At 38.2% G+C, this 14245-nt stretch overlaps 3 protein-coding genes across 3 annotated transcripts; all 3 read right to left on the bottom strand.

The window, feature by feature from the left end:
- Nucleotides 1-252: 252 nt before the first annotated feature.
- On the bottom strand, nt 253-3669 carry GCK72_003655 (uncharacterized protein; the record flags this gene model as incomplete). The annotated part of the gene is made up of 4 exons (XM_053724173.1): nt 253-421; nt 468-792; nt 1682-2418; nt 3278-3669. The coding sequence occupies 4 exons, from the start codon at nt 3667-3669 to the stop codon at nt 253-255; spliced, it is 1623 nt and encodes a 540-aa protein (XP_053588367.1).
- A 148-nt stretch (nt 3670-3817) lies between these two features.
- Nucleotides 3818-7931, bottom strand: GCK72_003654 (uncharacterized protein; the record flags this gene model as incomplete). Its single annotated transcript, XM_053724172.1, has 6 exons — nt 3818-4051; nt 4503-4647; nt 4700-4816; nt 4863-5070; nt 7509-7748; nt 7805-7931. 6 exons carry the CDS (start codon nt 7929-7931, stop codon nt 3818-3820), a joined length of 1071 nt encoding a protein of 356 aa, XP_053588366.1.
- Nucleotides 7932-8135: 204 nt separating this feature from the next.
- On the bottom strand, nt 8136-12867 carry GCK72_003653 (uncharacterized protein; the record flags this gene model as incomplete). Its single annotated transcript, XM_053724171.1, has 9 exons — nt 8136-8243; nt 8974-9272; nt 9641-9818; nt 10842-10976; nt 11297-11461; nt 11931-12055; nt 12303-12470; nt 12517-12704; nt 12755-12867. The coding sequence occupies 9 exons, from the start codon at nt 12865-12867 to the stop codon at nt 8136-8138; spliced, it is 1479 nt and encodes a 492-aa protein (XP_053588365.1).
- Between the last annotated feature and the right edge of the window lie 1378 nt (nt 12868-14245).

Genomic DNA, 14245 nt, shown 5'->3' with positions numbered 1-14245 from the left:
TTAAATAATCAGCTGGAATTTCATCTTGCAGTTTAAGCCCCATCCACAGCTCCCTGCCGCACTTGCAAAATAGCCCGCGGAAATATTTTTCACGGTAGTAGTGTGTTGTCTAGTGGCAGTATTCTATAATTGTACTATTCGAGAAACCTCATAAAAAACCTTCCAAAATATATTTTTATCCACAAAAAAAACTACTTTAACACTACTTTTTTTTTACATACTACTGAATATACAAAACCCAACAAAAAAAGGTTATACAGGACAAGTGCCATTCAATTGACTGAGATATACAGTAATCTGATCAATAATTTGATCGATTCCCGAGCCATTGGCGGCGTCACAGAAATGAAGATGATGTTGGAAGGGGAGGGATTCGAGTTGAGACATCAAGGCGTCCATATGACCGTTGAGGACGTTCCCGCTGAAATTTGATTTTAATGAATTGATCTCCCTTTCTAAAAACTCACTCCTTCCTATTAACCGCCACAACCACTGGACATGTGCTAACCAACGGATCACTCATAACCTTGCTGAGCTCTCTCACAGCCTCTGAGAATCTCTCCACCGCGTGCCCATCGATCACATAGAAGATCGCTTGAGCATTCGAATAATAGTGTTTCCAGAGGTGTCTGAGTTTCGGCAGTCCTCCGACGTCCCACACGTTCAGACGATAGTTCTTGTAGTGGATTGTTTCAATGTTGAATCCACTCGTTGGGTACGGAGCCATTACTGCGTCAGCACGCACTTTTTTGAGGCGACGAACGATTGAGGTCTTACCGGCGCCGTCGAGTCCTGAAAAACATGGATTTTTTTCTAAATCTCCGTGTGTTGGCCTACGTGAACGCGCGCGCATTTTTTCCGCAGCTGTTTTGTCAGTGTCACTTTCAAAAATGTAGAGTTTTAGCACTCTTCGGGAATGTTCCAGACGTAACTCGACTTTTCAAATTGATTCATATTTTATTAAGTGCTTCTCAACACCCTGATTCCGAATATGCCATCCAATCCTGCAGAACGCTTCACTGAACCGAGATAAATGCATTTAAAGTAATTTCTTGGGCAAAATTGTATTTTTCAAGAAGCTGAAACAAAATCAATTTTACAATTTTTTCCCTTTAAATCACTTAAAACTCATATATCTCGGTTCACTGAAACGTTCTGCAGGATTAGATCACATATTCGGAATCAGCGTGTTGAGAAGTACTTAATAAAATATGAATCAATTTGAAAGGTCGAGTTACGTCTGGAACATTCCCACGTCTGCGACATATTTTTTTAATTCTCTCCATACGTGTTTTTTGTCTGGAATTGCAGGCTTTTAAGGTCGAAAATTTATTTTTGAAATAATTTAGGTCATTTTTCAACGAATTTAGGTCATTTTTAAAGAATTTAAGTCGTTTTTATAGGAAATTGGGTCATTTTTTAAGAAAATCGGGTCATTTTTAAAGGAATTTAGCTCATTTTACAAGGAATATAGGTAATTTTTAACAGCATTTTGGCCATTTTTAGGGAAATTAATTACCTCATTTTAAAGTAATATACGTCAATTTTCAAGGAATTTAGGCCATAAAATTGTTATTTCAATGGTATTCTAGGTCGGAAAAGGCTTTTCCCTGAAGTTGCAGACTTTTCATTAATGTATGATCATTTTGTTATCGCCGAAACTCCAGGTCTCTAAACTCACCCAATAAAACCACTCTAGCCTCAATGAAATCCCCAATATGCAATTTTCTATCGCTCGAAAACGAGAACGCGATTCTCGTCCTCAGTTGAGATCGATCTGGAACTTCAGTCCTCTCCGCTGTCGTGGATTCCGCCAATGCCAGCAGATCATCCTTCATATCCAGAATATTCCCCTTCTCCATGACCAACGCCTTCTGAAGTGTCGTCACTGTAGTGCCAATTTTTGAGTTGACTGCTTCTAGACGTTCTCTTTGTGTTTGCAGATTTTCCACTCGGTTGTGAGCGTAACGGTTTAGGGTGTCTAGAGCGGTGCCTTCGTCTCTATCGAGTGTTGAATGAAGACGTTGGAAATGGTCGCGGATCTCTTGTTTCGTCTCCTCTAAACTTCCATCATCATATCCCGGTGTCAACTCATGTATCGTCGAATTGATCGAGTCCAGCGCGTTTCCCACAATATCCGATTGTGTCTTCAACTCTCCCAAGTGTTCTCGAATCTTCTCTCTCAAATCTTCCACCTCTTTCTCTATCAACACGTGACAGTGACCTTTGTGTCTACCGTAATCTCTGCACATCAGACACATCAGGGGACTTTCGTTGTCACAGGACACTTCTTTACAGACGAATTCGACGATGTATGAGGAGTGGAGGCGGCAGTGGACTTGTGGAGCGGGTTTCTCGGTGAGAGGCACTCGGCGGTGTTTGGAGAGAACGTTGGTTGAGTGGGAGTCTTCGGAGCATCTGGAAGTGGGAGGATGAGCATTTTTGGAGAATAACGATTAAATGATGTACAGTAATGACCATAATTCTAACATTTTTAGCCGTTTTCAGTTGAAAATATTTAACTTTGAGAGGGTATTACGGTATCACTGGTTGACCCAATAAGAAAGTTTCCAATGAGTCATACAGATTATAAGTAGAGCTTCATTTTTGCAGTTCACAACTTTTTTGTACGGATACTCCCTCGAGAGTTATGGTCATTTTAAGACGACAGCTCGAAAATCGCACTGAAATCAGTCGATTTGAGAAAGAAATTGCTTTGTCGAAACGTAACTTACTTACTGTATTTTACTTACTGTATTTTACTTACTGTAAGTTACGTATCGACAAAGTAATTTCTCACTTAAATCCACCAATTTCAGTGCACAATAGTGCGATTTTTGAGCTATCGTCATAAAATGAACATAACTCGGGAGAACTACAAAAATGAAGCTCTACTGTTCATCTGTATATATTTTATTTAAAATTTACTTGATGGGACAGTAAGCGGTACTGTCAGGGATGTGCGGGACTAAACATTTCAGAAATTACGGAACTCGGAACTATTCCGAATGATTCTTTTCGGAAATAAAAGAAATTTCAGAAACTCAGTTTTTCAAGTTTTTCATAGCCAAAATCTATAAATATGTAGGAAAAACTGAAAATTCTGTGAATTTTGACACAAAAAAATATTTGAAATTTCGGAAACTTCGGAACCAAAGTTTTACGAAAAAATTTCTCGGAAATTTTCGAATGTTCCGATTTCCATTCCGCACATCCCTGGGTACTGTAACACAGTTGTCAGAATTATGACCATCAAATTCCATTTTTGCCCCCTCACCTCTCGCACAGATTACTATCACAAACTGTACAAAACAGTACTGCAACGTGTTCTGAATCCTCATCACATTTCACATTTAGAAGTCTCTCCTTTGAATATCGATCGAATTTCAGTCCTCCCCCCTCTGCATTCTCCAATATCCCACCACCATCGGCAATTCTTTCCAACAATTCCAACAATGCGAAATTCTTTTTCAACGTTTTCAGATCTCCGCCAGGAATCAATGTAGACGTCCGGTCGAATGGGCATAGAATCTGGAGTCCACCGCCGGCGATTTCCATTGCACACTTATAGCATATTGTGTGTCCACAACCGGTTAGAACACGCGGACATTTCATGGGGTTCTGGATGGAATACTCCTCGTTGCATACGTTGCAACCGTATTCATTCATTATGGAGGTCTGAAAACGTTTTTTTTTTTTTTGAAAATTTGAAAAAAATCTAAAATTTACCAAAGTAAAGTAATAAAACAAGGCATGTTATCACCTTTAAAACACCAAAACATTTAAAATTTAAAAAAAATCAAAAATTATAAAATCTTCATTTCTCCGCATTAAAATACTCATAAACACTATCATTATCTCCGAAATCCGCGCGATATTTCTTCGTTATTCGGTCCTCTTTTCGCTTCTTTCTCTCCAAATCTTTCTTCGTCACCGGCTGCTTCTTCGACTTCTCGTTTCTCACAGAATTCCTATCCAACGGTCCGAAGTGTGTCACTTTTTTCGGCAAACTCTCCATTCCAAGGCCAGTACGGTTTCGTTTTAGGATTGTCTGGAAAACATGGAGATAGCTGTTTTTTCGTGGAGCGCGGTTACACAGGGTCATTTTTTGTTCATTTAAATTCAAATTATTATTTTTTATTGCTCACGACTAGGCAGGTTGCCAATTGAGTCGCTGCTCAGCCAAATCGCGTGCTTATAGCGTGGACGAACGATAGGAAGTTAAAATTTCCGAATGAGGCTGACTTTTCTTCTATTTTTCTCGTTTTTTTCGCTTATATTTTGAATTTCGGGCTAATTTTACGCCAAATTTTTTAGAGCGCAAATGCTTCATATGGACTTTCTATGACTCTGTGCGGTTATCAGCGCAAGAGCACACTAGATACTGTATTGTCGAAATAAAAAAAGTGATACCCGGGTGTTTGCGGACTCAATGCAAAATTATTAAAAATTAGCATTGAGTCCGCAAACACCGGGTATCACTTTGTTTATTTCGACAATACCTTAATCGGAAACCGATGCCCATCAGAATTCCGTCCCAAACCCTGCTGTTCCGTCCATCCGGAAGCACACATTAACCGGTATCCGATATTCGAGGGACCCAGATGAATTCCAGATTGTGGCGCCACTCCTGGCTTCGATTTGTCGCTGAAAATTTTTTTTAATAAAGTGATTTTTATTCCTCCCGGAACCAACTCACTTCAACTGATGAGTGATCGACGAAATATGATCATTAATCTTTTTCTCATCGACAAATGTGTCGCAGAGCTCACAGTATGTCAATTTTTCGGGTTCAGCGGATGTTGAAGGAGCACTTCTGAAAAAATTATATTTTTTGATGGATTGGGTCCCTAAAAACCAACCCATTACAAAAATAGTCCATCAGCAACCGGACGAACGTCTCCTTCCGATTCTTCTGCGCAATCTGCAATATTCCCATTCCATTCTTATCCCGTACTCCCGGATCCGCGCCATTCTCCAGCAAATATTTGCAAATTTCAAAGTTACCATCGCCAGCCGCACACATTGTGGCTGTCCAACCATAGAAATCAGTGACATCGATCGGGATTTCTGAAAGTGAATTACTTACAAATTCCCAAAGAATGAAAAAAAAAAAAGAATAAAAATGATATTCCGTTGCGGGGAATCGAACCCCGGCCTTACACAGGTGAACCGCGATGGATCCTATATGTGAAAGTGTGCATATAGCGTCCTATATGTGTCCCTAAATGAAACGTGGACCGCGCGTGTGGCGTATATGTGCGGTCGTCTTTTCCTTGTACTGGCCGCGCGTGCATCCATATAGCATCCATATACGTTCCATATATGGTCCATATTTGAGCCTAGCGGCCGGCCGCCGCAACGACACTCCGGAATTACACGTGGGCGTGTTGTTTACCGTAAATCGACGCGACATTTTTTTCTATAAGCCCGGGCCCATTTTCTTCGTTTCTCGAAGTTTTTCAGCGAATTTCTTCATTCTTTTTGCTGAAAACAGATAATGGCAAACTTTAAAAGTAAAAATAAAGATATTTAAATTTGCGGAAATTTCTTTTTTCAATAGAAAACTTGTCGTTTTCTCAAGAAACTTTGGGATATACTTTTTGTTGAGAAGTTCGGTTCTTGTGTTTTTCTTTACTTCGGTATGATAAGAAATTATATTTTTCAGATGGAATTAAAGGTAAGAAGGTAAGTATTTGCCATACCGAAGTAAAGTCAAAATATCGGACTTCGAATGTCATCGACGGGTATAGCTTCTTTCAAAGTTCAAGAAAATCTCGAAAATCGTTTTACAACCGTCAAACTAACTTATCATTTTTTATATAAATCGTGTGGAGTTTTAAATTTTTCACGAAGTATTGCCATTATCTGCTATAAAAAGAAAGAACTTCGAGAAAAATGGAGAAAATGTACAAGTCCGAGAAATGGAAAGTGAACAAGTTGAAAAAGGAAAAGTAAAACAACATTATAGCATTATATAACAATCACAACAATGAATTAGGCCTTTCTAGTGTTTCATACACAATAATCAACCAAATACGGTTGGTAGAATTAATCCTGATATGCGATCCATATACGATCCATATGCGGCACACGTTTTCGGCCGACCGCGCGTGGATCCATATGGACACATATAGGACACAACGCTGATTCTTTCTAGCTGCATATACGCCACCGCGCGATCACATATAGGATCCACAGCGGTTCACCTGTGTATGGGTGAGAGCCATAAATCCTAACCACTAGACCACACAGGTGAACCGCTGGGGAACACATATGTAACCGCGCGGTGGCGTATGTGCGGCTAAAAAGAATGAGGGTTGGGCCCTATATGTGTCTATGTGGATCACCGCGCGGTCGGCCGAGAACGTGGAGCGCATATGGATAGCATAATCAGCATTAATTCTACCAATCGCATTTGGTTGATTATTCTGTATGAAACACTAGAAAGGCCAAATTCATTGTTGTGATTGGTATGTAATGTTATCATGTTGTTTCACTTTTCTTTTTCCACCTTGTTCACTTCCCATTTCTCGGACTTGTATATTTTCTCCTCTTTTCTCGAAGTTCTTTCCTTTTTTAAACAGATAATGGCAATACTTTTAAAAAATTGAAAATCACACACGATTTCCTATAAAAATCTTGTTAGCTTGGTGGTTATAACACAATCATTGATTCTCAAGCTTTTTTTTGAGCTCTGAAAGAAAATGATACCCGTCGAAGAAATTCGAAGTCCGGTATTTTGACTTTACTTCGGTATGACAAATTCTTACCTTCTTACCTTTAAATCCACCTGAAAAATATGATTTCTTATCATACCGAAGTGAAGCAGAACATCAGACCCGAACTTCTCAACAAAAACTTAAAATTCTAGTTTCTTGAGAAAATAACAATTTTTGTATTGAAAAAATAAGTTTCCGCAAGTTTGAATATATTTATTTTTATTTTTGAAGTTTGCCATTATCTGTTTTGTGCAAAAAGAATTAAGAAAATATGTGAAAAACTTCGAGAAACGGAGAAAATGGGCCCGGACTTATAGAAAAAAATGTCGCGTCGATTTACGGTAAACAACACGCCCACGTGTAATTCCGGAGTGTCGTTGCGGCGGCCGGCCGCCACCCTCAAATATGGACCATACATATGGGAGCTATATGGGTGCACGCGCTGCCAGTACACAGAAAAGACGACCGCACATATGCGGCACACGCGCGATCCACTTTTCATTTATGGACACACATAGGGCGCTATTCTGGCACCTTCACATATAGGATTCCCAGCGGTTCACCTGTGCACAACGGATTGTGTAGAACTAGGTCTCCGTTGGCATAAAAGTTACAACGGCAGGCAAATGAGTGACACTTGGCAACACGGCGGAATGTCTATGCCATCGGAGACCTATTTCTTCACCATCCGTTGTGGTCTAGTGGTTAGGATTTATGGCTCTCACCCATAAGGCCGGGGTTCGATTCCCCGCAACGGAATAAGATTTTTTCTTTTTTGCTTCTTACTTTTCTTCAAAAATCTCCTTAATTCTTCTAAATTTCCATCTTTTGCAGCTTTCAGATATCCATTTACATCTCGTATATCGACTTTTTGGGTTCCCGGCTCTCTTTTGATCTCTATTTCATCTAAAACCATGACGTCATCATCAGAATCTTCGATTTTTGGTTCTTTTTTTGAGTTTTTCGACTTATTCGACTCCTCCGGCAGATTCTCGTAGAGTTGAATGAAGCTACAAGGTGTGGAAGCTGAAAATATATATATATATATATATGTCTGTATGTGAATCCAAATGTCCACTCACTCTCTGGAATATCATCCGAATCCAAAATTTTCGGCTTTTCAGTGATTCCACATGCCCTTACAAATTCCACTCGCTTCTCCACGTCGATAAGATTTCCCAAATTTTGAGGAGGTAAATTGTAGTTCATCTGGAGGAAAAATAGATGGAAATCGAAGGGAAAACTGGAGAAAATATATATTTTTAACGGTTGAAAATCGCCGATTTTTTGGAAAAAAGGGAACATTTTCGATAAAAATTCAATTATTTATCACAATTTATAACATAAATGCCCTGTATTTTTTGTAAAAGTGAGATTTTATGGAAGTGTTTTTTGAGATAAAAATGCATTAAATTATTCAATCAAATCTGGTTCTTCGGTTTTCGGTTCCTCCATCACGACCTCCATGAAATCGTCGTCGTCATCAGGAATCGGTGGATACAGGTAGAGGTTCGAGTGCGTCTGGAATTTAATAATGGGGATTGAGAGAAGCGAAAACGCGCTCTGTTAGACTTTGAGGCAAACTTGAAATTTTAATTTTTCCAATTCGCTATCTTGTTGTGGCATTTGGATACGCAGCTTAATCGACCACTTTTTGAGCCGATTTATGTCAGTTTTTCCGCATTTTAGTCAGCTTTTGGACTGTCGCGCGTTTTTTCAAGATCATTTCTACTATTAACTCGACACAGTTCTTACAACTACGCTCTACTGAAATCCCCTTGAGAAATATATTTTTTTTCTCCAAGTCTCTCAATTTTGCACGCAATTTTCTGTGATTTCGGTAGAGCGCAGTTGCAAGACACGTGCCGTGCTAATAGGAATGAATAGGTGAAAAAATGTCAAAAGAAAAAACGAATTTTTAGGCGAAAAAAAGGTTGAAAACTATGGAAAAAAGTGGCGCCTAAATTCCAATTTATTGCATTTTTTGCAAAAGTTTGGTTCATTTTTAGTGGGAAAACCTAATTTTTTTTCAAAAAAAATTGGAAAACATCTGTTTTTGCACTAAATTACGATTTTTACAACAGCGCTCCGCCAAAATGCTCTTGAGAAATGTCTTTTTTCTCAGAGTCTCTCAATTTTGCACACCGTTTTCTGTGGTTTCGGTGGAGCGCAGTTGTAAGAAGCGTGGCGTGCTAATAAAAAATTATTGAAAATTTTCGCTGGGCTCTTTTTTTTCTGAAAAAAAACTGACATTCTCCTCCTCTTTCGCCTTTTTCTCGCCATCTTTCTCCTCCTCATTCGCATCTTTTTCCTCTTTTTCCTCTTTCTCCCTTTCTCTCCTTGATTCCATATCCGCTTTCACATCATCAGACACCAAATAGGCACGATGCTCGAATGAAGGCACTAAGACATGACACCATTCTGGCAGATATTGGAATGTCATCTTCTCTTGCATATATTTCATTTCATCGGGTTTCTCATCGCCCAAATCCATCGTACACGAGTCAAGTTCGATTAGTTCGTCTAGCATCTCGTCGACTGGCCAGTGATCTGAAAATGATTTAACTACAGTTTTCGAGAAAAAATGTCAAGAAAACTGTCAGAAAAAAAAATTTTTCGGAGGTAACTGTCTTGAATTTGTAGGAAAGACCCTAAAAACCGGTTTTTGATTACAAAATTTTGAAAAATTTCAAGAAAAATCACAATTTTTGAATATTTTGTACTCAAAAACAGTTTTCGTGGGGTCTGTCCTTGAAATAGATATAGTTTTCACACAAATTCAAGATGTTTGCCTCCGAAAAACTCATTTTTTTCAGACAGCTATCTTGAATTTTTTCTTCGAATTTTTTGGTCAAAATTTCTCAAAAACAAAAATGTCCTATTTTTTCATAAATCAATATTCTGCTGATTTCCCTTACATCTCAACGACTCAGCACCATCTCCACACGCGCTCATTCTCGTTTTACTCTTCGAAATTTTGTCTCGTTCCTCGAAATCGATTAAAGTGGAATTCGTTAGGTGAACACGTTTTCCGGACTGATCGATCAATGCACCGTCCGAACACATACACACAACTTCTGTGCCTGATTCCATTTCCTGGAAATATGAGAGATGAGAAAAAGGGGAAAAAATTCGAACATTTTTGACCGAAAAAACTGAAAAACCGAAAAAAAATAAATATCAAGAAAACTGTCTGAAAAAATGAGTTTTTCGGAGTCAAAAATCTAGAAATATTATGAAATCTGTAAGGAGAGACATCCAAAAACCCTTTTTTGAACACAAAATTAAGAATTTCTTCTGAAATTTTCCAATATTGAGTAAAAATAGTGATTTTTCGACTTTTCCTGAATTTTTCCTAATCTTGCACTCAAAACCGGTTGGGGGTCGCATTTTTGGAAGCTTTTTATGCAAAAACTATAGAAAAACGAAGAATTTTCAGTCTTAATCTTTCCTAAATCACATTTTAATTCGTCTGGCGCGCCTCTGACGCGTTTTTTGTCGGGTTTTTAGCCAAAATTATTAAAATGAAACTTATTCACGAAAATTCCGATTCCAGATGTCTGGAGAAAATCTGTCTGTGCATCTAGAAGTGCTCTTTGTGCAAGTACTCACAAGAATTCAGATTCCAGATTATGGCTGTGCGAAAATTAACAAAAATTGTGAGTTTTCGATTTGTCTTGAATTTTTATACTCAAAACCGGTTTCTGGGGGTCTCTCCTTACTATTTCATACAAATTTAAGATTTTTACCTGCGAAACACTCATTTTTCCATAGTTGTCAAGGCCCGGCCCGAAGGCCCGGCTTCAAAAAATGACCCTTTTTTCCTATTTTTTTTCAATTTTTTCTTTTTTTTCATCGAAAATGTGACCATTTTTTTTTCAGAATTTCTTCTAATTCTAAATGATAGTCGAAAATTTGACTTTTTCGCGAAAAAATTTTTAAAAAATCAAAAAATTGAAAATTTGACTTTCGCGCCAATTTCCCCGGGCCTTCGGGCCGGGCCGGGCCTTGGCAACTATGATTTTTTCAGACAGTTTTCTTGTTATATTTTTCTCTTTTTTCCGTCAAAAGTTTTCGAAAAAAACGTTTTTTTCGCACACCCCAGGTGTCCAATCTTACATGTTTATTAATCAATCCCTTATTGAATAACATTTTTCCCACATTCTCCACTTCCTCGATATCTTTCGTCTGAAGTAGATCACGAAACGCGATGAACGCCTCCTCCATCCGTTTCTTCTCACTTTCTTCGTTGAACTGAAATCATTCAACTTTTTTTTGAATATATTAACTGGGCACAGCTCTTACAACTGCGCTCCACTGCAAACGAGAGAGTTTCGGCAAGAGACGCAGAGTTTTTTTCTCGCGTCAACACAGATTTTCAGTTTTTGATCTATTTTCGCAGATTTTTATAATAATTTACAAAAAACCTTTGGAAAAATAGTGAAAATAAATCAAAAACTGTGAAAATCTATGTCGGCGCGAGAAAAAAAACTCTGCGTCTCTCTCGGCGATACTCTCTCGTTTGCGGTGGAGCGCGGTTGAAAGAAGCGTGTCGTGCTAATATTTAAACAAACCGTTTTCTTCACTTGCTCATGAATAATTTTCTCGAAATTTCGGAATAAACACAACGATGGATAGTTTCGAATCATATAATTGACGAGAGACGCAGTCGCGTTTCGCTTCTTTTTAGCCATCGCATCCCGTACTCGTTCATACGAGAAATCAATGTCTTCGTTGATCTGAAAGCAGAGGAGTTTTTAAGAGTTTTTGCCTTAAAAATGAGGTTTGAGAAGAAACAGTGGGTTAGAATGAGTAGATTTCTGAAATAATCTGGGCCAAAAACTCTATTTTTAGGGGTTTTTCATGTCGAATTATCTCCTTTTCATGTCTTTTGAGGTCAAATCATGGATTTTTAAAGGATTTTCGAGCCGAAAACGGGATTTTGAAGAAAATACGACCTTCCAGAACTCTCCGGATCAAACTGAAAGGAGAGACCCCCAGAAACCTGTTTTTGAGTAAAAAAGTTGGAAAAATTTCAGGAAAAATCTAAGAAAAATCATTATTTTTGTTAATTAATTGTTGAAAATTTCAGGAGAAATTTCAGGAGACTCCTTTTTCATGTTTCTTGAGGTCAAACCTTGAGTTTTTTTCAGAATTTTCTATCCGAAAACAAAATTTTTGAGTGAAATTTTGACATTTTCCAATTACCTCCGTTTTGATATAAGTATGTGGATCTGGAAGTGGTGGCAACCATTCAAATACATAATTCGGATGTGGTCGTGGTGTTCCGATTCGGAGAGCTTGAGTTTTCGCTTCGGGTGGGATGATTTCGGCTGGAAATTTGAAATTTAGAGAAAAAATACAAAAATTTGAATTATTTCGAAAAAGTGTTGGTTTTTTTTTTGCAAAAAAAGTCGAATTTTTAACTTTTTTCGTCAATCGAAAAAAACTGAAGTCTACATAGGATTTTTTACTATTTTTGATGAAAATTTCAACAATGTTCGACCGATTTTGTGAAAAAAATTTGGATATTTTTGACTTCGGGCCTGTCTAAAATTTTGCAAGTCTGCAGAAACTTACGCGGATGAACAGTCAATGAGGAGACAATTTGATCCTGCTGGAAATCTGATAGCTCCTTCACCGAAATACCCATATTAATTAGTGCAAACCAAACATCGCCCGGACTGACTATCGTTCGTCCAGCCACTTCACAACCCAGCCGAGATTGCTCACCGATTCGTTTTATGTCTGGAAATTTGACTCTAAAATCATTTTTTGTGAAAAAAAAACGAACAAGAATGAAAAAGAAGCATTAAAGTCTCCAACGCGCCCTCCTCAATGTCATCAAATCCGGATTTATAGCACATCGCCGTCACAACTTGCTCCAAAACATTATGATATGCTTCATTGACGACTGAAGGCAAGAAATTCGCTCCAACTTGTTTTTGTGCTCGTGATTCTGCTGGTTTTTGAGAGAAATTGCTGAAAAATACTAAGTTTTTTTGAAAAATCAATAGAAAAATGGAAAAAACCTGGTTGTTGGCTGAAAACCTTGTTGTGGAGTTGCGAATTGTTGTGTCGGATATCCTTGAGCATAATATGTGCGCTGAGGAGCCACCGGTCTCCTTACAAATTGTCCTATCATGCTGAAAATGGATTTTACATGCTAAAAAAATATTTCTTGCGAATTTTATCGATTTTCAAACGGTAATGTATGTCAAATAAGATGGTTTATAAGATTCCGTTGCGAAAACATCAAAACTCTATCAAAAACCGTCGAAAATCAACGAAAATCTATAATTCAATAATCCGTCTCCTGAAAAATCGGTGTAGATTTACGCTAAACAACACGCGCATGCGGGATTTCGGAGTGTCGTTACCACTCAGCTAGGAAGAACGGACAACCATCGGTTGACCACGGCACACAGAGCGGCGTAGTGGCCCATTTTTTGAGTTTACAGTTTCGTCGAATAGACTCATTCGCCTTTTTCTTATGAAAATTGTTCCGGGTTCGCGCGGAATAACGGAGTGTCGTTAGCAAGAAAAACTCCAAAACCTGGAAGAAATATCGAAATTCCATGTTAAAAAAAGAGCCCGAATTACAACACAATGATTCAAAAATTCCAAAATTCGATAACATATGACAAATCATTGATAAAATGTGAAATTACAAAATAGAGAAGTAATAGTACAGAACTTCTGAGTATCAAAAAAGAAAAACAACGAGATGAAAACGAACTGCAAACAAATATGAAAATGCAACAAGAATATCACATATTTAGAATAAATTCACAGATTCTAGTCACTCCATGTCATTGTCGTCCTTCTTATCGGCCGCCTCATCGATTTGACGCTCGATGAGTGCAGCCATTTCCTCGGATTCTTCATCCATATTCGACAGATTATTTACATATTTTGAACCGAGTGGTCGTCCAACTGGTGGAGTGCTTTCTTTTGTCAACTCGAATTGTTTTTCATCTTTATCGCTTTCTGGAACAATTCGTCCTTCTTTACGCGATCTTGACAGCAGAGCTTTGTATGACATTGGCGCCTCATCATCATCGTCTTTTGAGTCTGACTCCTGCAATCAAAATTTATTCAAAATGCTTTTTATGTGCCAAATGCTTACTTCTTCACCATCATCCATCTCCGGACAATGCTTTCTCTTCTGGCCTTTTCCCTGCGCATCACTGCTTTCTGGTTGCTCATTTCTTCCGCTCGCATTCTTCTTCTCTTTTTCATCTTCTTGATAAATTTTCTCTTTATCTGCAATTTTATCTCTCTTATCTCTTTGAACTTTATCATCTTCTCGATTTTCTGGCCCATCATCATCCTCATCGTCGTCATTATCACCTTCATCTTCATCCTCATCCGACAGTGCTTCGTCAACTTCATTATTCATATCAGCCAAAGCAGCCTCACCAATCGTATCCATATTCGACAGATCATTTACATATTTTGAACCGAGTGGTCGTCCAACTGGTGGAGTGCTTTCTTTTGTCAACTCGAATTGTTTTTCATCT

The sequence above is a fragment of the Caenorhabditis remanei genome, chromosome II (genome assembly GCF_010183535.1).
Source record: "Caenorhabditis remanei strain PX506 chromosome II, whole genome shotgun sequence".
Lineage (NCBI taxonomy): Eukaryota > Metazoa > Nematoda > Chromadorea > Rhabditida > Rhabditidae > Caenorhabditis > Caenorhabditis remanei.
Note: the sequence above shows the minus strand (reverse complement) of the source record. Positions and strands in the feature narration are given on the sequence as shown.